Source organism: Dermacentor silvarum, chromosome 4 (genome assembly GCF_013339745.2).
Source record: "Dermacentor silvarum isolate Dsil-2018 chromosome 4, BIME_Dsil_1.4, whole genome shotgun sequence".
Lineage (NCBI taxonomy): Eukaryota > Metazoa > Arthropoda > Arachnida > Ixodida > Ixodidae > Dermacentor > Dermacentor silvarum.
In genome coordinates, this window is record NC_051157.2 from 119,809,346 (window position 1) to 119,835,360 (window position 26,015).

General features: G+C 44.8%; 1 protein-coding gene across 1 annotated transcript; it reads right to left on the reverse strand.

The window, feature by feature from the left end:
* Positions 1-1,508: 1,508 nt before the first annotated feature.
* Positions 1,509-10,584, reverse strand: LOC119450588 (uncharacterized). Its single transcript, XM_037714095.2, has 5 exons — positions 10,410-10,584; positions 6,603-6,674; positions 5,937-6,027; positions 4,966-5,116; positions 1,509-2,846 (listed from the first exon to the last, which is right to left on the reverse strand). Exons 2-5 carry the CDS (start codon positions 6,643-6,645, stop codon positions 2,391-2,393), a joined length of 741 nt encoding a protein of 246 aa, XP_037570023.1. The 5' UTR covers positions 6,646-6,674; positions 10,410-10,584; the 3' UTR covers positions 1,509-2,390.
* Positions 10,585-26,015: the final 15,431 nt, after the last annotated feature.

The following is a 26,015-nucleotide window of genomic DNA, read 5'->3' on the forward strand; positions in this document are numbered from 1 at the left end:
AATAAAAATTAACAGCTAACCGCCTTGCATAGCTTTGACTTTCATGTGGAAGGGTCACGAGAAAAAACGTGCTCGCAGTCAATTGTAGTCGACCACTGCCTAAAGATTGACGACCTCGCAATGTCACTCAGTTGCTAGGGTGACGGGAGTGCCCTAGCATTTTGCCACTCTGGGGAAGCTCAACACACGGGCTGCTATCATCTAAACACTTCTCGTCGCTGCCTCCGACTTATCCCGATGAGATAGTACAACCTGCTCTCACCGACGGCACAATCACAGGTTCAAGCTTGAGACCGCGTATTATTGCCTTTAAAATTTTTAGCCTTGCTTCGACTGCAATGGCCTACAAAATCGCAGGCCTTTAAAATCCTAGGCCTTTGCAAGAGAGAGAAAGAGAGAAAAGGGGGATTGGTATGGAGGCGAAGGGGCTGGGGACAAGCAAATGGCACGTCTTGTGCCATTCCATTTTGTCTCGGGGCGAGTAGTCTGTTGTGAAAGTGCACTGCAGAAAACGACCGATAAGAGGCAAGGAAACTGACATAAAAATAGAGGATATGCCAATTTCAGCGGACCTGTGTCGCTTGGACACTGCGACCACAAGCGACCAGCTAGGCCACTGAAAGTGCAGCACAGAAGGAAACGACGAGCTACGACGCACTAAAAACGAAAAGATGCGAGACGGGCGCTGATTCTCTCAACATCTTCCTCCGTGAATTATAAACAAAATAGCAGGAGTCCCCTAAAGATCGCTACAAACACATAACTGAAAAAAAAACACGTTCCTCAGAATGTTTCTGCAGTGGATAGAAGGAAATAAATAAAAACCATAGGAAGTTTGCATGAGTATAACACAACGAATGACTGGCAAAGGCCCCCAGTGAAGAAAAAGAGTAGTTGCATAACTATTATAATGTGATACAAAGCTACAGACAGCAAGTGCAAAAGGACATGTAAAGCTGTTCGTACCATCTGCCATCTCTATTTGGCTCATATGTTAGCGGCAAAACCCAACTTGCAAAGTCGGGCCCTTGTTGGATTTGTAGTGTGTCCTTGTCCTGTGCGGATTTCTTTAATGCTGTGTGCGTGGAATTTTCTATCGGCAAAGCCAAGTGCATCAAGCGGTAGGAAACTTTGGACCATCTTATGGACAAAGTTCATGGCACTTAGCGTAGGTTCAACAGTTGAAATTTCAGTTCCTCTGGGATTTTGCTTCCGCAAGCACAGTCCAATCTGCTTGTTCATGGAACAGTAGAATTCGAGCCTTTTGGGGAAAAGAAGAAAAAAGAATGTTGGCACGATCTTGTATGCAAAGCCAGAATATGCAGATGATGTACCTTTTCTCCATGCATTTTCTTGCTTCTGATGAAAGAATGGGTAGGAAAAAAAAAAAATGCAACACTGTGGAAGTGACAATGCTAGTGCTCTGGCGCCAAAAATAATTCAGAGGTGTAAAAGCATAAAAGAAGAGGGTTGATCTAGAAATCCGAGAGAAACAAATTGCCGTGCAATAACAGCAGCTGCTACCTGTGAAGCCACCTTAAGACGAAAGGTTTAAAAAGAACCCGAAACACTCACAACAAAACCCCGAACAAAACGTACCGCCAATGCAAAATGGGTCTCGTTCCAGTGTCCGAAACTCCACAAGAAACCACAACTTTACAAGAGGTCGTCACGCCAGCACAGAGAAATTAAAATAGATCAGCGAAAGAGAAATGCAAAGAGAAATCTTGATGCAGTCAACCGTTCACTAGTAAGTAAAACACGGATTCGTACGCTGACCCGCACAAATGGCCAGTCTTGCCTCATGTTTGCCAAAGAAGGAGACAGCCAATAAGATTCATGATGCTCCTCAAGCAGTACTTGTATTGCTACCTGCTAAGTGCCTGCTGCTATTGCCTCAGCATTAGTCGCTGCACGTTCAATCCTTCCACCAAGCTGAGCATTACAAATCGACATTTACTTCCTTTTAACAAGCAACACTTTCGTGCTACGTCGCTAGCTTGACAAGAAAGAAGCCAATTGGTAAGAGTCCAGCGCTCTTGCTCTTTGCAAAGTACTGTGTGCAGCCTCACTAAGAAATGCACGTTAGAAGACCCGTGCTCTGAATGCCGACGAGAAAAAAAAAAAAAGAAAAAAAAAAAAAGGCTAAAATCACCTCGTAAAGAGAACAACAACAAGCCAACAAGCGGCGTGCACCGGCGTGTGTCCTCATGCCGAAAGGCATCCCCGCCACCGCGGCGTCCGAGTGTAACACGTAACACCGTCTCGGAAATTCGTCTTGCCGCCACCGTGCCACGACGATAAAAAAACCAGCTCTATATCCTCTCTTCCCCTTCTTTGCTCCGGATGGCGAACAGCTCAAAAGTCAAGTCGTCACATCCACAGGTTGTTCATTGCAGCCTCTCACCGCCGTTCCGTACACCCCCCACTAGAGAAGAACTCTTGCTTTGCAGCATCAGTTGCTGCTGGCTGGTCGCCACTTTTGCCAGGTTGAGAAGCGCGTGTGCCGCGCCTTCCGCCATGTCTTCGACGTCGTTACTGCTGTGGCTGCTGCTGTTCATCGCGGATGAAGAGGAAGCACAGGAAACCACGGCGGAGCCGCCACCGCCGCCACTCCGGCTGCGCGCGGAAGCCACACTTGCTTGACGTTTTGACTTGCGCGGGAGCGCTGCTGCCGCAGCCAGGGCAGCCCTCCGCTTGCGTGGAGGCACTGACGACAGCGGAAGCCTGCCAAGTCCTCCTCCGCTGCTGGAACCGATGCTGCCGTTGCTGTTCTCCTCCTGGAGATTGTCGTCGTGCTCTTCTGGCTCCTTCTTCACCGGTGATGACCCCAAGCTTCGAACCGGCTGAAATAGCAGCAAGCAGAGAATGCATGGAGAATGTGGATGCAGAGGACACATCGCGGAAGCACATTCCGAGCAAGGGCGATACACAAAGCAAAAACGAATGCCTTTTCCACAGTGTAATGGTTGTTTGTGGCCAAAGTGATGTCAGGAGAATGCAAATCACAAGCAAAGAGACACCCTTTCATTCCCTACTTAATGCAGTTGCTGGTAGGCCATGAGCCCACTAGCCAATACCCTGGCTGCCGATTTTGCTCTGGGACACTTCAGTGGCATGTATCAATAATGTGGATTTGAAACGGTGCAACTGAACTGTGCAGCAAAATTGAAGGTTGTCAGCTATATGTAGGATGAGTGCCACGTTTTATGTTGTACAACTCGCCACAGTAAACAACAGTTTTAAAGGGCAGGTACTTTCATGTGTGTAGGGGCACTTGGTGGCAAAAGAAAAGTTCCTGAGAACTCGGAAGGGTTCTGTTTACTTGCGATTGCAATAAAATACAGTGTAGACCACTTATAACGTATGTCGCCGGAGTCGCGAATATCCACACTATACCCAAAACGATGATTTCATTGCGATAGCAATTACATGGACACTCCAGGCGCATTTCTGCTATTGCTGTGAGGTTCCGTATGAAGTCCAAGGGCGATAAAATCATCGCCGTGGGCCGTGTGCTGTATATGCTGCGAGTGAAAGCATGAGAGGGTGAGCTGGCGATCGTGGCTCAATCTCGCCCGCGCGAACAGGAGGCAAGCAGGAAGGAAGCGCACGGTCTTCCATTGCAGGCATGGCTTCAGTGGGGGGGCATTTTATTCCGGGTGACTGCAACCTCCCACCGAGGCCGCTGTATCTTGAAAGCCATCTGCGACGGGGGCAGTCCACCGTGTGCTGTTTTCGTGGCTTAGTTCGCGTTGATGCGAGATGCAGCACAAAGGTCAATTCGCTTGCTGCTGCTGCCGCGCTTCCTCACTATAGCGTTTTCACAGCGAGTTTTGCGGTTGCCTAGTGAGATGTGTTCATGTTTGCTTTTGCGCGTGTGACGCCCTGCCTGTTAATGCGCAGAGAGCCACGGCGGCGGACGTGCATTCGCGTGAGGAATGCTGGGATGTGTGGCTGGCGCAGCGGGCGAGAAATAGGAACGAAGCTATTCATGTGCCACCAACGTTGGAACGTGCCCAACGGTGCCAGACACGTCGGTTGCATCATGTTGGTGGAGTACAGATGCCATTTGTTCGACCCCATGACATCGCGGAGCTTGACGCGCGTTTTCGCTGCCTCGGCTGACTGCCGAACTTCCAGGCAGCCACACTTTAACCGGTATTTCGTCTCCTGCAACTGCACTATAAGCGATACGCGTATGCATAGAGTGCTATGGGAAAATTAACGGGAGTCTGAAAGGCCGTATAAGGCACTGTAAGCGGTTACGTTATAAGTGGTCTATTCTGTATACTCGAACCTCGTTGATACTAACCCGTTTCGTACGATTTCTCGGCGCAGACGTTCGCGAGAGAACGCAAAAAATGATCCAATACAGTTACGCTTCTTTTTTACCAGTTAAGACGTTCCAGGAAAAGTCTTTTGGCCCCAACGTTCAGTGCATCGCCAAACTGCAATCATGTGATAAAATTTTCTGGCCACTACATCCCATGCGAAGAAGAAAAGGTGCAAAGCATGCACGATAAGGAGTGGTAAGCGCCTGCCACGGCAGCTTCATGCATTATGAAGATGTTAACAACGGTTGAGGCTGCCAAATCTTTTAGTGACTTGGGATTGTACGTTTTCCCGCTTAGTACATTTCTTCTCTCGCAATATTTTTGCTGTTTTCACAAAACGCACGAACAAGGTTCTACTGTATTTTTATCCTGTCGATAAACAACTTACTTTCCCCAAATAGACGCTTCTAAAATCTGTAATGTGATAAACTAGTGCAGCAGTTTTCAAGGTAGGGCTCTTCGCGACCTTTCCTTTTTCTGCATCACTCCTAGCTTGGCAAGCCTCCTCTCCACTCATGCAAATACTAGCCTGCTTGGCAGCTTCAAAAGTGCAATCCTTGCCAATCTACCTCAACAATCTCATTTTTCATGTCCCTTCAATCAAGAGTGAAAAGCCAGAAGTGCTTACTGAAATGGCGATGTGATACAAGGTGTTGGCCGAATCTCCACCGAGGCCATTCGAGAGCGAGGCACTGTAAGTATGATCCTCGCTGGGGCTGCTCGTGATCACTGTTGCATTGGCACCGCCCGGGGTCTGTGTCACCTCGCCGCTGCGATTGCTGACGAACAAAAGACACTGTGAGATAGTACACGTGGCGCATGTGTCAGCTCAACAACGACACGAGCTTGGTATCCGTGATGTGAAGGTAGATTTACGAAAGAACTTGGCTTCGACCTGATGATAGACATTGACTCCAACTTTACCCTTTGTGATCCGTCTTTACTCCGTGGATCTACATCGAACTCATGTGCTCAGGTTCCAGCACGTTCGAAGTTGTCAGGCACAGCTTTGTGCGTAATTTGTGTGAATGGAAAGAACAGATTTTGTGTGAATGGAAAGAACAGATGGAAAAAACAGATGTCAGAAACAAGGGAAGCTGTATTACTCCTTTTATCTTTTTTTTTTCCAGTCATTTAGAATTAAATTTACTTCACTTTATTCGGTGTTGTGGCAAGGGTGCGTGATTTAAAAAAAAAAAAAAAAAGCTGCCTTGTGGGCAGGGGTTCTCGCAGTCCATGCAAAATATTAAGACTATTGTAACAAATTTTACTATAGCACATGCTTGTACAGAAAAAAAAATTACAGCAGAGAAGAACTTCTGAACTTCAACATTACACAAACATCACATAGGTTATCTGAACCTCTATTAAAAAGTAATCAAATATAACGAAGTCAATAAAATATTGCCTTGCCAGTATTACAGTGTATAATAGACATATGTTTACAACGATGCAACTTTGTTATAACAAGGTTTCACTGTACTATAAATACGGCAGCACACCACTTCGCACAGAATTTATTCGATTAATGATGCTTTGAGAAAGAGGTTAGCGTTACAGCAAAGACACTAGAGTTGAGCACCCTAGCGGCAAACTCACCGTAGCCTGAGGTCCTTCTTGGTGAACACGACGGGGCTTGGAGGGGAGTCCCGGTAGCCATCATCTTCCTCTTCGTCGTCTTCCTCATCACCTTTAAGGTCAAGTATACAACAAAATTAGCAACACGCTAGCTGGCGAGTACGTGAACACATGATATATCAATCAACTTGCTCAAGAATTCCTACTGGTGTTGTCTGCTGACAAGCCAGCTCTGGCACCTAACCTCAGTCATGGACTGCGGGACCCTCTTTCATATTGATCTGCGCAATGCGCAATACCAATGAAAAGTTAACCGAGTTATCGTGATATCAGGTTAAAAATGATGCACCTGGGCTACAATTCTTTATTGCTACTGTTAGAACTTTCCAGCTGATAACGAATGCTGAAAACATTTTCGACAACTTTCACGTAGGTGTTTGCATCAATAGTATGGAGATTGCTTAAGATGTCTGGTTTTGTAGTGCAGCGTACAGATAGGCATACATGGGAACTGAGTACCGAAAGAACACAAAACAGCTACTGCTGTGAAAGAAGGGAGCAGAATTGCTCAGTAGAGAACGGACAAAAAGAAGCAAGCTAATGTCCACCACTGAAAGGAAGCAATTTCTTTTGTGCCCACAAGATCAGCGTTCATGGTAACTTCGCCAAATGACAAAAGAAACTTACTCAGAGGAGGCAGGATACTGGGGACATTCTGCAGAGCCAACATTGCAGCGGCGGCGGCGTCGACATCCTGATCTGGGAAGAAAAAAAAGAAAAAAAGCCTTTGCCTCAGAAAACGGCATCCTGTGCGGCAGTCTTATCAGGAGCACTGCAGGCCAGAGGGTTCTGACACAATCATGCGCTCCAAACAGAACCTTTCCCCAATTTTTTATCTACTGATGGTGTTTAAATCTGCTAAAGCAACACAAGAGCTAATAAAGGGCCAAATAGTGGGGGGGACTTCCAGAGACAGGTAGCAGAAAAAAAAAAAAAAAAAAAAAAAAAAAAAAAAAAAAAAACAGCTGCAAGCAAGCTACACTGTCAAGCCAAGTCCTGTGAGCTGTGCTACAAGTGAACTACAGGCTTGCTAGTCCTCGAAATTTTAATTACATTCCCACAAATTGAGGGAAGCAGTGAAAGGTTTTCTTTAAAACTGGTGCTGCAGCATGAATTGTCGAAAGCTGACTGTGCATGGCGATGCTCTTGGCACTAGAAAACACAAACTGCAATTCTGAAAGGGTGCAAACCTAAAAATACTGACAATGTGTAAACAAGAGCAACTAGTATCCCCTTTCCATGCCAAAAGATATTAGGGGACAAAGCTGAAATTCCAGTCTTCCCCGTGTGTGAGTAATTCTCCTCTCCACAGTGTAAAAACTCCAAGAAAGCCGCACTCGTGCGCGCGAAATCTCACAAAGCCCACAAGGCACGTCTCTGACGTCTCTCCAACCAGATGCTGTTTACTAACAAAAAAAGTTCACTCCCTGTGCCTACAATCTACCCCCCCCCCCCCCCCCCCCCCGCCCTTCCCCTTGCACGAGCAATGCGCATGCTACACAGTTCACATGCACTCCCACCTTTTGATTGAAATTTAAATTTTAAAACCTCTGAAGACACTAAGATGGCTAAATGTTAGCAAAATGACACAGCCCTGCAAATCTGTCTGCGGGGTGAAATGGACACTGGTGTCGTAAAGCACCAGTAGCCTTGGAAATCGCAGATGCCGAGGCATTCAATTTCGCACACTGGTCTGAATTCCAAACTCCTGCATGATGGTGTTTGGAACTGGTTTGTAGTGTGCTTGGCAGATCAGGACCTTCGGCCTCTTTTGGTTAAAGAAAAATATTGACTGAGACAGGTTACTGAAACAGTTCATTCGAAGTCGGATATGCTGAAGCCCAATTCTACAGTATCACTGAGACAAAGCCGCATTAAATGAAGTTTTATTTGTGACATGCAAACATGCGCAAGGCCACCAGATACAAAATACAACAGCTGCATGTTACCCCAGCTATGACGCCGATCATGCAAGGGAGGCTCTGTAACCAATTTTAGATATAAACTTGTTACAGAGCCTCCCTTGCAGTTAGGACATGCTACCTCAGAGAGCCTTATCTATCAGCTGTCGAGCTAAAAGAATGGACTCCTCATAAGTGCACTTGCTAATGAACCCAAATTAATGTAAATCTCAGAATGGCCACTATAGATTATAAATAAAGGTATGTTCAGCAATACGGTGCATTGCTACACATGCCCATGCCATTTCGGAGCAGCTAAAAATGCATTTTGGAGCAGTAAAATAGATCTTTGGAGCTGGTTTATTATAGCGATTGCAAGCTATATTAAACGGAGCTTTTACAGTGGACAAGCTATGTGAAAGCAGTAAGTGGTTGCTGGTTCATAAACTTCTTGGCTGGCGTGCTACATAATCACCTACATCCCATGACAGATTTGTCTATAGAGACACTTTCGCCTTTGAATGTTAAATTAGCATACTGAGCGTCAAACTTCATGAAGAAAATATTTGCCAACCAGCGTTTTGAATTTCTCGAAAGAACGTTCGAATAATTGCCCGGGCAGTCCAGAAACGGCAACAATAGTGGAGAAAGTAATTTAATTGCTTTTTACAATGCTAGTGGTATAAAAAGTTCACTTAATTTTGCGCTGGGCTGTGTTTGACTTGAAATACCGCGATGGTCGACACCGTGGGGGTGGTTTGCTTTCGCTCCTCCCGCAGCTCGATTTGCTTCGCACGCCATCGCGAAGTGCAGATAAATCCGCACGACCTTTGACTCTGCAACGCTGTCCGATTAGGCTGTGATGCGCAAGTTCAGTTTGGTGAAAACGTTCGCGGTAGTGGCCGGCATGTAGCCCATGGACTCGATCTCGGCCACCGGCCACCAGTCTAGTCCATGATCTCACACGCAATCACCGAGGCAGCTTACCGGTCTGAACATACTGGAGGCCACCTTGCCGCGACAATCTCCTGCACGGCTGCCACCACGTCGGCTGGCACCGAATTTTGTTACAGCCGTACGATGCAGCTAGGCTTAACCAGCGGTGCTTCGTCAGTATCCAGTGTCAAAAGTTGCTGTCTGTAATTTTTAAAGCCGTGAAATCGACTCGCCAACAATAGGCGACAAATTGAAGAGCAAAAAATTTGTTTGTGGCCACTATGCCTGCGACATCGCGAGCGTTATGTTCGAAAAATTGTACGAGACACCATACAGCGCCCGAAACTTCGATCACCATTTTAGCATTTTACAATGGTCATAGGAGAGGAGCGCGGCGTCTGGCTCGGCACCAGCAGAATCGCTCGGTGCTGCCTGAACAGCGCCTAAGCAACCAGCACGCAGTGGGGTGGTGGAATGTATCAAAAATAGACAACAGCCCAAGGGTGAAACAGCGCTACAATACAGGCTTAATTGAGGAGGCTTGACTCGGTCCACCGCAAAGTCAACACAGCCGCTGGTCCACGTCATGCCGCTTACTATGGTGCGGATAAACGGCGTTTGAGGACTAAGTTCCGTTTTCGAAAGCCCGAGCAACCCCTTGGGTGCAGGGTGGGCACAGATTTCTCATATTTTACTGAATTGTAGCAGGGTTCACTTCTCGGCCCAACTGGCGCAGCGGTACCATCACTGCCCAACTTCCCCTAAACTTCACTAGAGAAATCCACAATAGCATTATCTTCGGCATTCTCCTGCATGCTGTCTTGTACCAAGTACAGTGGGAAAACTGCAAGGACTACTGTCGTCATGGCGCCTGCAAGGCCACCACATGTGCGCTCTGAATGCGAAAATCCACTACTTCACTGCCATATGACTGCACAACCGGCGAGATGGGCAGCACCACACACCTGGTGCATTGTTACCAACACCAAACATGACTTGCGGAGAGAATGACATCGTACCAGTTTCTGAAACGCTGCCATGACAAACACCACAAGTGCAGTAAGGTGCGTTCCTATAACAACCTATCACAGCAAGAAATAAATTTTGCCACCATCAGCTTGGCAAGGTACACTGCAGAAAAGCTGATATTTAACGAGCTATCGTAATGTGAACACAGTTCTGAACTTTCTTATCCCATTTGTCATCAATGTAATGTTTTCAACTGCAAACAGCCATCAAGACGATGCAACAAAGAATACCACCATCATCCCAGTATCAGAACACTACACAGAAAGCTAAAGTGTCCCCACTTCAGGCTCACTGAAGATTTCAACAATAACAGACAGTTTGGTCTACTGTTAGAAGGAACACGCGGTTAGTATCCTGTTACTGAGTATCCCCGAGATATGGCATAAAGACCCAAGGACTCATCTCAACGTCCCAAGTGATAATTATGTCAACCACTTCTTTCCAGTAAAGGTGAAAAGAGAAAAAAGAAAGAATGTTCCAGTTATATGGGCTCTATTACTCGCTAAGTGTTCCCTTTAACAGCGGACTGTATTGTACGTGCAGCAATAACAATGCAGCCTGCGCTAACCTTTCGTTGAAGATGCAGCAAGCCTCTTCGACAGGAAGGGGAAGAGTGCTGAAATAACAAAATTAATTTTACTTAAAAAAAAAATTGGGCATTGTTTAAAGTGCGGTAAACAAAATACTTGCTTGCATGATAAACCTACAGGGTCATCCAAAAGTAATAGAAAAAGCGAAAAATTCAATAATTGGAAAAGTACAGACAACAGCATGAATTGGTTTGGAAAAAAAAAAAAAATTGTGAGGTTTGGCATCCAGAGACTACAAGGTGGTTTATGAGGTACGCCGTAGCGGAGGGCTCCGTATTAAGTTTGACCCCCATCTGTTATTTAATTACAATTATTTAACCACGGGATTAATTTTAACCTCCAAACGCATGGTAGATGAGCGTTTTATCATTCTGCCCTCATCTGAATGCACAAAAAGACGTAGAATCTTTCTTTTCTGGTAATAAAGAATTTTATTCCAAGAGTAATTACATTAGCCACAAACAGATGGCGCTTCAGCTATGTTGGTATACAGTTACTGTATAGGCTTCCTTAAGGGAGTGAGAGTTCCACCAAGGTATGTCATCTTGGGCTCCAAAGCTATGCAAGAAAGCCACTCCCCGTACACGTAAGCAGCTGGCTTTTTTCCCCCTGCTTTCTTTTCATTCTTTATTATTTTGCGAGTACAAGTCGATCGCTCAACTCGCGATTACGAGCCTGGAGGTTACGCTTGCATGTGACCAACACAGACAGCGGCGCATGGTGGCAACATCTGTGAGCATTTATAATTCCAATGCAAAGCGTCAAATATATCGCTAAGATTTCATACAATAGCTATAATAAGGCATGCATGTGATCATGGCCTGCAGCAGCTGAAAGATGTGAATGTGCATACTAAAACAATAGTGCTGTCGCGTCCAACATTTGTGTGTATAAAGAATGAAAGTAAATACAATCCAGGTGAATGAGGCCAGGAATTAGATGCACTCGTCCATTACTTGCTTTAACCTGACCCTCGACCCTGAATGGGACCTTTGGCCGGGATGGAATTTACCGAAAAATTGAATTAACTGCAGTCGAGGAAGTCTACTGTAATAACAATGCCGCTGTCAGTTGCGCTTGGTCAACTGGTTCCTGCTGAGTGCCTGCGAAGTGTTGGCTTCTCCACAACGCAGTGCAGCCCGTTTTGACCACGTGACGTAGCTCGGCGAATAGCGGCACCAGGAATCACAAGCGGTGCATGGAAATCAGTGGTGCTGCTACTGTATAGGCTCCCTAGAGGGGGCCGATACACTAACTATGTCTGCAGTTTATACAGTGCCACCTGTTTGGCGGCAATGTCACTACGGCAATAACCACGAAGACAAAATTGTACGTCTTTCTGTGCATTTCTGTAAGAAGACAAATGCATCATGCTACTGTCCATAATTTTCAAATTATCAAATTTTTGCTTTTATTTTTTTGTTGCTTTTGGATTCCCATGGGAAAAAAAAAAGGGGCCGCTCCGACTCCGGATGCAACTGCAACGTCCACACGCTTTTGAATCGTTCCGATAACTGTCGCAGGACAAAGTTAATGACCATTCCCAGCAAATTACATTCACCAAAGTCATTGTTTTTCATTCTCATTTCATTGTTTTTATGATCATTTGCTGTTACACAGACAAATGTAATGACATCTTCAAAAACAGCCACAAGCTATTTATAGAGTTTCAGGGGACGAATTTGCAACTGTGTTGGAACAGCAATATTGCTACGAGCCAGACTGACGTTTTGCAGCAAGGAATGCATCCGAGTTATTCCCCGAGTCATCATATTCCAAGAATTAAAAACCAGATGTTACAGAAAGTAAGCGCAGTGTACGTAAGAGGTTTACTAAGTGAGTTGGTAATTTGCAAAATACTAGACTCAGACACCATCACCATTCTGTCATGCCCAAAATGGTCCCGACGCTGCATTGTTGCCGCTGCTGTACTACAAACTACTAATGTTCAAGTTTGTGCACTTGTGTTTTTACCTCAACGTGAAAACTGCAGTATATATGGCATTATGCCATTTATCTTTGCACACAGTACACATGATTGCATGTCATTTACTTCCAATTGTCAATGCTGGCTACCAGCAATCTTCCGTAAGTTGTAAATTCATATATTACATTTGTCCCTTCAGATGCTCCAGCACATGCCGTTTACAGAACCGTGATAGCTGTTTTTGGTGCGGTTATGGATTGGCGAACCATCTGCGCTAGCAGAAAAAAGAATTTGCTGACCTTCTGCAATTTCTGTAAACTTGAAATGCGCTAGCACACAAACGTGAGAGCAAACACATCAGTGAGCACCATGCAGTAAACCAAGTGGAAAGTGGAGCTAGGGCAGCAGCTACAAACAAAATGTTGGGCAGTAAAGCGTGCACCCTTTACATCTTTTTTTTTTTTGGCTAGTGTATTAACGATCTGGCTCTTTTAATTTAAATATGCACTTCACGCATAGTCCTTCCACAGGTGCTTTGGGATAACTGAACTAGTGGAACCAAACATAGAGAAAAATAAAAAACGGTCGCCATCAATGCTTGTGGTGAACGCCACCTTGTGCTAAGCAGCAATGGCAACGGCTTTTGCCTAGCTCTTCTAGTTTACCATAAACAGTACAGTGCATTTAAATGAATGGCAAAATATTTATTTTTAAAAATGTCACGTTTACGAACAGAAGAAAGCATTACAGTCAAAGGGCAAAAGACTGAGAAGGAATTGCAGGCTTCTGAATCAGTGCCACCATAAACAATGACCAGTTCCATGACTACCGCTGACTGTTGGGTGCCATCACAGATGACCAATACTCAACAGCCGCATGGCACAACCAGCTGAAAATGTTGAAACGACAAATTTACACGTCAGGGCCTGCATAAAACGTTCAGGCTGTGTTTATATTTCCAAGTGCTGCAGAAACATTTGTTGGGTCGGCGCATAAGCTGAGGGCACAGAAACAGGTGCCAACAACCACTAAACCAGCTCGAGATTTTATGGCAGCGTTTAGCATGAGCAGCATGCGTACACTTTGCTGCCCAAGAACGTCACACTGCTATTTCTTTTCTCGCCATATTAGTACCTTCGTAATACTCCCATCTTAATACATGGTAACGAAGAAATTCTTTTGTTCGGTATACACTGCACAGATTTGAATAAGTGCATCTTGCATTTAAAAGAAAAGGTCAATATCCACCAACGGTAGGGAGCAGCTTTCTTTTTTTTATATTTATGCCATCACAAATTGTTTGAAGATTTATTATGAAGAGGATCTATCCCACAACTTTTAACTACACCAACAAGATCTATATCAAAATTCAGCGAACTGCATCTATTGAGGCATATAAAGCAGACAAAGTTGACGCATTATAAACTGCTCTGAAATGTACTACTAAAGTTGAAAATCACTATAATGACGTTGGATTTGACGTGAAAATATCTCTGTTATATCCAATATTTTTTATAAGCATTCATTTGCTACATGGCGATATCGAGGAGAAACGTTTCATATTTACTTTGTTATATTCGAAAATTCGTTATATTGATGCTTGACTAATGAACACAATGCCAAATTAAAGGGACACTAAAGAGGAACGATGAAGAACTGTGCTTGTACATTACGATGCTGTGATAACAAAAGGTACGTGCGACTTTAACAGATTTTCACAGCGTCTAATCGTGGACTGGTTAATTGTTCATCGGTAATGAGCATTCTAAAAGGATGAAAGGCTCAAGTGCACCAATTTTCTAGAAGTGCTCTTGCCACCAAGTGTGTCCTGTATGTCGAAACATACTTTAAAGATGGATAACGTCACACTCTCATACTAGTGCGTATGTGCGGTGCGAAATTCAGAGATGGAAAGCTTGTGCTTCATTTTTCTCTACTATTAATCGCTAATTTTCTTTTTGCCAAATAAACAGGGTTCTAACGCAATACAATACCGAACTAAACAGATTGGATGTTGCTCTGCAGTGTTCTTTCACCATCATGGATTTGAAACCTCGTACTTGCCACATTACACCGCTACATCACATTCACCACTTCACCACACACGATCACCAACAAAAAGAACCAGTGGCGTAGCCAGAAATTTTGTTCGCGGGGGGCTCAGGTTGCAGCGCGCGCGGCCTCCTCCTTATAGAAGTTGTCGAGGGATCAAATACATGAATAATAACTGCATTGCCAATGCCATTGTATATTAGATGCTGCAAACGAATTATTGAACGCTACGCACTGTCAAGTAAAATAAGTATTTTAACACGAAAGTGTTTTATGCCGGGGTCCACCAAGACTTCACTGACGTATTTCCGTCACGGAATACGTCAGCTTAGAATGTACACGAACATAATACAAAGAAAGAAACCAGAAGAAAAAGTTCCACAAACATGCAAAATCTGGAAATCGAACCCACGACCTCTCGGTCCGCGACGATAGATCGCCGAGCGTTTAACCCATTGCGCCACAAACGCATTTGCAGAGAGCTACACCAGACGCGCCTTATATATCTAACACTCCTCCGTGTACCCGCGCTCTTGCTCGGGGCGGTGCCGCCGCCTACGAGCAGAAAAGAGAAGTACTGCATTATGACACTAACGCGCACCGACAGTGAACGCTTCGGTGGTCTCAGCACTAGGGAGCCTACATGCAACGCCGTTTTAAACGGCGTTGCATGTAGGCTCCCTACTCAGCACTACGACGCCTCGATGCCAGCATTCGAAGGGACGCTGGCATCAAGAAGCACTACCAACGCCAGGTGGCGTTCACCGTACTCAGCACAGCGGAGCGTGGCCTCCGCAATTAGCTCTGAAAATGTTTCTGAAGTTGATCGCGGAGGCTGCAATTACGACGCGCTGTACGCGCTGATTTGACTCGGTGACGATTCAGTTACGTGCTTTGTCTTGCGCGTTGTATTAGTGTGTCAGTTACGTGCTTCGTCTTTCGCGTTGTGCTAGCGTGTGCAGCGTAGTGCAGCTTCCATATGCACGACGGTTGCTCATGGTCATCGACGTGCACGTCTCCTCCGTGCCACGGAGGAGACGTGCCACCAGGCGTCAGCGTGGGTGCATCAACGCCTAAGGGCGCTTTAGCCACAAAACACCAATAGACATTATATATCAATGTGCAATAAACATTACACTACTTCTGTGAAGACACGTTTCACTTTCGTGTTCTATACCAATTCCTATATAAGAGGGATCAACCACATTTTTTTCATAAAAGAATATATTCCTATGTCCTAAAAATTCTGGCAGAAATAACTGATATCAATGCGGCCGCGTTTTTTTGTCTATTTAATAAGGTAAGAAAATATCACACGGACATTAGAACTATATCAGTTCGAAACCAGCAAAGCAGTGTATACAGCTGATATGAAGAACGTAAAGGCCATGAAATGAATAAGTTCAGGACAAATATTTTGATGAATCTTCGTCATTCAAGAACCTTGTTTACATTTTTGCACATATGCAACGGCCCGGAAAAAACCTCAATGACGCTGTCCCTCGTTGCAATAGATTGCGCAGGAGCAGCTGTTACCGGTCGTGTACTGTAATAACACCGAGATTATACTCGCAACAGTGAGTACAAATAAAAAGTAGGAAGAGAGAGAGAGAGAGAAGTGATAATGGAAAGGCAGGGAGGTTAACCATGCTCAGCCCGGTAGGCTACCCTGCACTGGAGAAGGGGAGAAGGGATTGAAAAAGAAGGAAGAGAGAAGTTCACAGTTCACACGTTGCACATTTACAGTTAAGCGTTCATCGCTGAGTTTCGTCACAGGCGGTCATAGAGGCTTGCACACTTCAAAAAGCGCAGCAGCGCCTTTGTAGCCCTGCACATAGCAAACGCACGAGGCCACGCGCTCTAGATCTTTTCCTCCGTAAAAGGCCTGTCGTCTAAGTGCCCCAAAGCCGTCCGAAGGGCAATCCTCTCATCTTCGTATCTGTGGCAGTCACATAAAAGTAAGAGTTCTGCAAGATATACATTAGAAATGCGAAGATACAACTCGCTAAATGGAAAAAAGAGTCGCTGGAAACAAAGTTCACTGCTTGTATACACAACACCTCGCAACAAGTTATTTAAATATACGTCTAAGTCTCCAATAAATGTACGTATTTAAGCAAACGTCACTGTATATTATGCGTCAAACGAGACAAATAAACACGTTGCGGAGTCAAAGATAGTAAACTTTGCGCACAGAAAGACAGATGATCTAGGCAAGAACAAAACTATGATCGCAAAAATCGTGATATGTACTCGGGCCATGCAGTGGTCGCGACAGCACCATACAGGTAGAATAGAGGAATAATGCAGAAATCAGTACGAAAATGTGTAATTTAACTGCCTGCACAGCGGCAACAATTACTCTGCACCCAAAATAAAGGAGGCTTTTGCTTCGTTTCAAAAAAGAAATAAAAGCAGGTAGCTAAAAAGGAAAGAAAAGGACAAACGAAAGCCACAGATGATGCGGCAAGTTACTACCAAATATCCGAGTGTGTTTTTGGCAAACGCCGCGTGGGCCGGGCTTTCAATGAGCAAGGTCGGTCAAAATTGGTTATTGATGTCGTCGTAATTTCCGCATTCGCATAAGCTTGATCATGATGCTAACTGCTAGAATAAACGGCTAAAATTTCTGCGGTTTTTAAAAGCTAACGAACAGTGATACGCCTTCATAATTACGAGCTTATGGACGTGAAGGAACAAAGCTTTTTACTTGCATTAATTTTTGCTGCTTCGCTATCTAAAGGATGAACTTCTCTCGGCGGGGAAGTTGAGCGAAGCGGTCAATGACTTCGGACACGTTGATGCCGACGTCTCTGTGGGTGTATAGAAGCACCAGTCTAACCATGCGTTCCACAGACATTGTAGAGCGCAAGTAGTTTTTTAGTAAACTCTTGTTAAAATATATTCTCTCTGCGCTGGCAGTGGTCACTGGAAGGGTGACTAGAATCTGGAACAGTTTGTACACATTTACATAGAACCTGCAGTCGCAAAGGGAGAGGGCATCTATTCCGCTGTCAAAACCTAAAACACTCCTTCGATGTCGTTGGCATCCTTGTTTAGGTACCTTGCACAAACAGTACGCTGTTCGATTCCAGCGATGTCCGTTGTTTCGTCAGGAAGTATGGAGAAGCAGCCTGCTTTTGCAACTAGGCTTTCTTTGATAATTTCGCCACAAATTTCTATAATTTGGTTGTGTGCATCTGGGCTTAATACGAGGCATTACTGGGGCAACTTTCCAAATGGTTCTTCAGATATGTATCTCCACAATCAGCTCGCATGCGAAGAAGCGCTCTGAAAATACCTGTGTTTTCAGCGGGGCCTATGCTTAAATCTATAGGGCCACTGTATCTGTGGCCAACGAGAGCCAGATCTTGTAGCCCGCAAAAAGAATTTCCTCAATAATAGGTCATTTCCTTTCTCCTGTTTTCTCAAATTTTACTTTGCCTGCGCTGGTCCAGCTGATCGATCACATTGGGCACGCGTCCTGAAAATATTTGGCGAAAATTATCAGCTGCTAGCTCACAGTCACGGTAATATTTAGTATTTTCGTGTGTGTGGAAGATTGCGAGCGCGTGCTTTCATTTCTGGAACGGCTTGGACACCAGGGCTCCAGTGCACGCATGTTGGTCCAAGTTTATAACAGCATTAACCCCATAAAGTTCCAGAATTGAAAATCTTTTAAAGCACGCCTTTGGACATGTCAGTGCACCTTTCGCGTCAAAAGTTTATGAGAACGTTACACCCATACAGTTTCGGAATTGAAATCCATGCGCTCCGTAGATTCCGCGGCCGCTGCGAGATGCCGCAACGCGCCCGCTCGCTATCGAAAAGCCCTTGAAAGTTTGTGCTCGGATGGGGCTCCTTGCGTTACGTGACCCCAGGTGCCACGAAATCCACCCCAGGTGCCACGAAATCCACCCCAGGTGCCACAAAATCCAGCCCGAGTTCGCAATGTTCGTGCCGAAATGTCTTTCGAGCGTGAAAAAGACCTTGTAGACAGAATGCAGAATGATTGAACATAGCTCGCCTACACGAACATGTCGCAGCCTATGACACATAGGACACCTGAACAACGGGACATTCCGCACTCAAGAACGAATTATGGTCAACAAATGCTTCGACATACACTTCGGACTTTACTCAATAACCTCGCCTTACGAGAAATAGACCTTCTGTCCTTATGCAGCCTGCACAACTACTTTCAGTCAAACTAATCCTTGTTGTTTAATGAGTTTGTTCATATGCAATACTGTATGACTTTCCACCCCTTTATTTGCTTTAGTTTATGCTGCACTGAATATAGTGCTATGTTATGTTTTTTCCCCCTATTTTTCTTCCTGTTTTCATATAATAAGACTTTCTTTATGTAATCTATATTGCTCATGTATAAATACAATATTTCCTTGTTAATGCGGACTACTTGTTTTTCTAATTGTTAAAGTGTATTACTACCTGTCTCGTATACACTTTTTTTTGTAAATTGACACCTTCCCATCTGTTTACTCACATGTGAGCACCCGAGGCCCTCTGTTGCCTTTGATGAGTTTTTGGGCTGGTCAAGTTGCCTGCGTGCAACTTTTTATCCAGAACCCCGCCATGCAATTCTTTTCATGGGAAGTAAATTATTATTATTATTATTATTATTATTATTATTATTATTATTATTATTATTATTATTATTATTATTATTATTATTATTATTATTATTATTATTATTATTCCCGGCGTCGGTGGTAGTTTTGGTCGGCGGTGCATGCCAGCCCGAAAAAAATTTCGGGGGGGGGGGGGGGGGGCTGAAGCCCCATCAGCCCCCCCCCCCCCCCCTCCCTGGCTACGCGCCTGATATCCAGCGGTGCTAGTTCTTACGACCAGATGCATTAAGCAGTTTGCCTGCAATTGAACCACATACTTTGTGAATTTGCCCTTGTATGACTGATGACATAGAGCCCATTTCCTGCAAATTCTAGCTTAACTGGTGTTACACATATCATTCTTTCAGGACACCGGGCAAACGTGCGTGTAATGAAACTTTGCAAAAACATCGGAGTTATTTCCACCAAATTTGAAGTCCGCCGCTCTTCGTTCATTTATAAAAACTGACATTCTAAAGGCTTCGTGTAACGCTCGACTATAGAAAGCAAAAGAATATTCTGCGTTCACCTGGACATCTCTTAAGTCAGACTGTCGCCACACATTACCCCTTTCTTTCCACTAGTATTCACCAAATGTAAGCTCGCTGACAGGCACAGTTCTTTCCGGACACAGCGAATCACAGCGGATAACGCCTGCATAACGCTTTCGAACAGCAAGCTTTTGCAAAGGGCAGTAATCTATCCAAGCACATGGGATAAACACTTCGCAAGCACATCAGCCATAAAAAAAATTAATGTGCTGAAACCACGATAACATTATGAGGCACGCTGTAGTGAGTGACTCCTGAATATTTTTGAGCACCTGCAGTTCTTTAACCTGCACCCAATACACGGTACCCGAGCATTATTGCAATCCGCCCATTTTGATATCGAGTCATTTGCGCCGAATATTGTGCGCATCCGCAGTTGGCACCTAGCCGGCGCGTATTCTGATGGCGGATCCCGCAACTTCTTATGCTGCAACCCCCTAACATCAACAACCGGTGGTTAGCACTAAGAAAAAGTGTAGAATCACATCATGCATAACATCTTTCAAGTTCCATAACACAATCATTTTAATAATAACGGTATACGGACAGGACGATCAAAAGCATTCCAGTTGCGCATCAACGCAGAAGTTTTGTTGCTCTTGGCAAAACCTGCAATAAAAGAAACCTACTCAAGGTGGCGCAGTTGGTACAGCTCTCCACCACTGCTGAGCGACAAGCATTGTTGTATAGGGACAATGCAAGCGCGCAAGGCGATCCTCCATGAAGAAGATATACGCAGCTGGTTTACGTTCATTCGGAGCGGGAGCACCGCCAGTCCAGAGGCAGGTCAGGTCGTTACGTAATTAGTCCTTCACACGTACGGCCTGTGTCCTTTCGTTGCTGTGCGTGCATCGCTGCGCTCTAAATTCTCATTCTGCGTCGTTATCCCAGCCTAGACACGCACTACACATTTCACAATGGCGATGAAAGACTGTTTTGTTGTTTGTTTGTTCTTTTTTTTTTCTTTATCGGCCACAACTCCTTCATGCTGGGTTCGCAATGCCAACAAAAAGCACTTGAACGTATACCAGGTGTCGCACTTATAACTTGTGTCAAAATTGAAAAATATGCAAGTGCCACGTAGCTGGACAGAACCAAGGTAATGTTGTTTGCCGTCAGCCTATTTTTTCATTTTGTCTAATTACATAATTAGTTATTAACAATTAATGAACATCTCAATATTATATTCAGAGCAAAAGTGTCAATGAAAATTTCCGATCCAGCTTTCTATCACTCTTTGCGTGTTACGTAAAAGTTTGTCCCAAGCCTGAAAGAAAGGCCACGAAACACAAAAAGATGCTACACGTCTAGTCGCGCGGCACTTTTACGGTTGGTTTTAACGACTGGCTTTTACGTGGTTATAACGGTAGTTAGGCACCGTGGTTAAAATTCTATATTATTGCTGATCCGGTCCGGGAACAGAGGTTCACGTGTCTCAATGGCATAGCGGCTCACTCCGCAAGCAGCTCTTCTGTGCATTCTTAATTCGTGGCTTGATTCGGTGTCTTTAAACCCCATCACGTTCGGTCAGCACACTCAATCAACGATTCGATGCGTCGGATGACTGGCTTCTTATGCTACCTTAACCAAGTCATTTTGCTAAAGTTTCTATTCTGTGCAAGTTCCGATTTCTTTTCTGTACATTCTGAAAGCAAAGCACTGATCACCGCGTCTTCAGGAACTTACTTACCGATTTAGTCATCATCATCAGCCTATATTTATGTCCACTGCAGGACGAAGGCCTCTCCCGGTGATCTCCAATTACCCCTGTCATGCGCTAGCTGATTCCAACTTGCACCTGCAAATTTCCTAACTTCATCACTTCATCTAGTTTTCTGCCGTCCTCGACTGCGCTTCCCTTCTCTTGGTATCCATTCAGTAACTCTAATGGTCCACCGGTTATCCATCCTACGCATTAGATGGCCTGCCCAGCTCCATTTTTTTCTCTTAATGTCAATTAGAATATCAGCTATCCCCGTTTGCTCTCTTATCCACACAGCTCTCTTCCTGTTCTCTCAACGTTAGGCCTAACATTTTTCGTTCCAGCGCTCCTTGTGTGGTTCTTAACTTGTTCTCGAGCTCTTTGTTAACCGATTTAGTATTCTCGTGTTATTCACTATGGTTGGCATTATCATATTTGAAAGAAAGTATTGGAGTATCGTAACAACACCACGACCGTTCATCGATAACGGTGAGAACAGCCAAAAGCACCTTAGGAGCAGGCGGCAATTAAAACACTATTTGAAGTCAACAAGATGAAAACACTCTTTTAGAAGTTAGCCTGGCTACGCCACTGGTGGCTTATAGGTCCAACCAATAGGGTGAAAAATTAGCAGCTTACGCCCGCGCGCAATAAATGTCTGCCGTCAATTGTTTCATTCCAATCATGTCGATAATCGTTAAATATAGGAAGTTCGCGCAAATATATAGGCACCGCTTATTAAGAGCAATGGGGGAGTCATTTTTTAGCAAGCATCAGCCATATTTAGAGGTGAGTCGAGCGCCGTGAGCCAGTACAGCAAAATGCAAGGTCGTCGAGCAGGATTCGACCTATCGTACGCATTATGCTTTTTGCCGATAACATTGACTGCAACAGCGAAAACGGAAGGCGGCTTCGTATGACTGCTGGCTAGTGTGACTACGTTAAGTTGATATGGCCCCATCCTGCCTAAGTTTGCGTCGCTGATAAATCAGCATTCCGTAAGGGTTAACAAAGGCGCTAAGAGTTAACGAAAATGTTAAGACAAGCGTCTTATAAGACGAACAGATTTTCATCGCCCCTTGGAGGTCGTCCTCACGGAGGTCGACCTGTATTTGTCAAAGGTCTTCAGGACTTTCGTTCTGACTCTTCCGCCTCCCCTTTCTTTCAATTTGCTGCGACAAAATTAGAAGCTCGAAACTGAGTTTGCTGTGTCCGTCTGTCTATCCTTACTGTCCATTAGGCCATCAACGTCAACCCTTGGCAGTCTCAAAATACAACCTGTGGTTGCAAAGAAACAAAGTTTGATGAAATTTCAAAAGCATCAGTGTTATTTAGGCACAGACCATGACCTTTAACTTCATATCGGACGCACATTCGATACCAGCAGAATCTTATGAAAAATAGTTTACCCCTTGAGGCTTGTTTTGCCCTGCTCACAAAACACTTTCCGCATAAACTCTGTCGCACTAATAGTCCGCAATGCATTGGCGGCCACAAGAATTAAGACGAACAACATCTATTACTAGAATCCCCGCGACATTAAACTGAAAAACACCACTGCACAAGCACTCTTGTGGAATTAGAAAACGTGCCTCTAAGCCACAGCAAGATCCTAGGCCCATGGCCAACAGATGCATTATAATAGCGAGCGCTGCATGATGACTCAACACAGATTTCTGGAAGGTAGTATAATATTGCTGAAAATCATAGATTGAAGTTTGGGTGTTCCTTACTGTGCCTGAATCATGTACCTTTCTGTGTCGTGACCTTGTGTTCTCTGTATTTAGTTTATATATCTGAATTGGATTTGAATTTAATTGAATTCTGAGGTTTTATGGGCCAAAAACGCGATTTGATTGTGAGGCACACCGTAGTGGAGGACTCCGGTTTAATTTTGACCACCGGGGTTTCCCAAACGTGCCCCCAATGCACGGGTAAAGGGCGCTTTTTGCATTTCGCCCCCATCGTACTGCGGCCGCCACGGCCGGCATTTGATGGGAGTTCTGAAAAATCATTTCAGAACTCTATTTGCATTTCTTCGGAAGGCTGAATCCCCGTTCGTAACATTTCGCGGTGACAGCGAGCGGGGTGGCTGCAATTGCGTGTCGGCCGCTTGTGGACACAAGCGCGCATCCAACGCCTCGGTCTCGCAGCTACGGACATCTGCAGGGAATGCGGTGCTGAGGAGACCCTTGAAAACTTGTTCTCGTACTACCGCTCAGACGTATTACAGCGCTAAATGTCAGAACGTCGACAGGACACAACAAAGTTAGCTCACAAGGTAATTGAAAATAAAAAGAACTAAGAGAGATCGCAACGAGAAATTTACAGCACTCTTCATTTCAGAATTTCACAACATCAGACAGACTGCTTTTTTATACCCTTGAAAACGATTCTCGTACATTCTGAATGATCGCAAAAACAGAAATAGAAGAAAAAATGTCTCCTTCCAATTGCAGCTCGCTTTCCAGTGAATTAAACAGTGTTTCAGGTTTCGGGATAAACTTCCATCGAAGACAGATTTTCCTAATCTGTGTACCTTCCTGAAGAGGTAGTACAAAGTTTATGAATAGCCAGAAAATTATGAACGAATAAATAAACTTAGAGACAAACATCCATGAATATTTCTTTATAAGAGCAAGGTATTTTTATCGCAAGGCTGGTTACACGCACCTGATGGATACGAAATGACCAATTATATCCCTTACACTTAGGGTGTGAGCAAAGATAAGTTTTAAGTTTGTTTTGGCTTCACTGAAATCATGAAAAAGTGGTCTTAAAATTATTGCAGACTTTGCTGTGAGCATTTATTTATATATTCTTGAAGCACTGCTCTCGAGGCTGTTCTCGAGCACAGCGAAGTGGGTTCGTCGAACACACTCGCTCACAAATGAACTTAACAGCAAGTGTCACTACACCTTTCCGCCTGACAGCCTGCGAGCGACACTAAAGGCGAAGTGGACTCGCTCGAAGTGTGGCTAAATTTGCCCGTCTGACTGGGCTATGCTGCCGAAAGCTCAATCCATTCGGCACTCGACCGGACAAGCTAGGAGAGTCGTTTCCCCTGCTTTCCGCGACACGGACATTGTGTGGCCGTCAAGCACCTGCACCGGGCCCACTGGTGCGCTCTTCCTACTTAACATTCCTATTCAGTGTCCGTTTTAAGACGTACCACTAACGTCCGTGTCACTTGGCACGCAAAGTTAAGCGCTCACAAAACATCCCCATTCATTTTCACCTTCAGGGAGCACCCCTTCCTGGAGTTCAAGAGAGCTTGCTGCTGGCTAGTAGGTACACTGGCGGTCGTTTAGAAGAAAACAGTGCAAGCTTGGGTTCTTCCCGTTTTTCTTGTTTATTTTTTATTACTTTTTTTTTTTGAAGCTTGCTTCTCGGCTGAACTGACAATTTTCCATGTAGGCCGCCTTGAACTCTCAAGATACGTTGCTGCGCAAGCTCCTCATGCAAGCTAAAACTTATTTTTTGTTGTTGCTTTTTGGCCCGAGCTAGAGGGTCTTCTTTCGGCTTCTGCGCGGCTGCAGGTAAATGATGACCCTGTGTCACAGAACTGTTACACACGCCATCATTTTCGCGGCCCAAACCTGCGGCCTAAACTTCTGAAACCCGTACTTGTGGATGCCTTCCCCCCGAAGCTTGCCAGGCAACATGCGATAGTGAGTGCATCGTTGAGTACGCCGGGAAATAATCATACACTCGCAGGACTCGTCCGTTTTAGCAACTCAAGCGACGAAATCCCGACAATGCACTAATCTGAGCTACGGGACATTTGCAAGAACTGCGGTGCTGTGGAGACCCTTCAGCACTTGCTCCTGCAGTGAATTGCATTTGTTGCGCGGTCACTGCGCTAGGAACCCTTGAGCTGCTACCGCGGCTTGCAAGCGCGGTCCATCTCGCTCGCGGGAGGCGACTCATAAAACACGGTGGCTTTCTAGACAAGTCAAGCCTCGCATACCGGCTGCTCTGCAAGAAGTTAAACAGTACTTGTATGCAGGAAAACAATTCGCTCGCGGGCTAGTTGGTACATGTCTTTCGGTACTAAGTTTGTGCAACGTAAAATAGCGAGGAAATGAAGGACTACGTCGTTTTGTGTTCGTTCATGTCCTGTTTATTTCTTGCGTTGCCCAAGCTTTGTGCCGGTATGGGGGCCTGGGTTTACAAACACTTCCCCGAAGCGACTGCACACGCGAAGTTTGGCTATTTCATGTTTACGCAGTTGTTTTTATTTATTTATTAACCTCATATTGTACAATGTGTAAATAGTTTTCTTCCTGCTACTTATACTCTCTCCTTGTCTTCATACTCTATGATGTTCAATTGCTCCAGAGAGAAAAAAAGGTGAAGGAAAGACAGGGAGGTTAACCAGACATTATCTCCGGTTGGCTACCCTGTACCGGGGGAGGGGTAAAGGGATTCGACAGGAGAGAGAGAGAAAAAATAAGTACAAAAAAGGGGAAAGAAAAGGAAAGAAAAAAAAAATCACACACACACACACAACTGAACTGTTTCTGTGGGCATTGTCAGTCTGCGAAGGCGTTCTAGTGTTGAATAGTGTCAACGTCCCATCCTACGTCACACAGTGTACAGTCACAATTTGTCACTGAGTTCGGTGTCTTTTAAATAACGCAGCAGTGCCTTCAAGGTGGCTCGCGCTGTTTTTCGTGTAGGCCAGTTTACAAGGATGTTGATTTGCGTTATTAAGCGTT

Bases quoted from the DNA above. Each gene is read 5' to 3' on its own strand.
- LOC119450588 (XM_037714095.2), bottom strand. From the start codon at position 6,645: ATGTTGGCTCTGCAGAATGTCCCCAGTATCCTGCCTCCTCTGA. The intron at 5,117-5,936 runs GTGAGTTTGCCG...TTTGTTCGTCAG, and splicing joins AAGAAGGACCTCAGGCTACG to CAATCGCAGCGGCGAGGTGA. The intron at 2,847-4,965 runs GTAAGCACTTCT...CTGCTATTTCAG, and splicing joins TGTATCACATCGCCATTTCA to CCGGTTCGAAGCTTGGGGTC.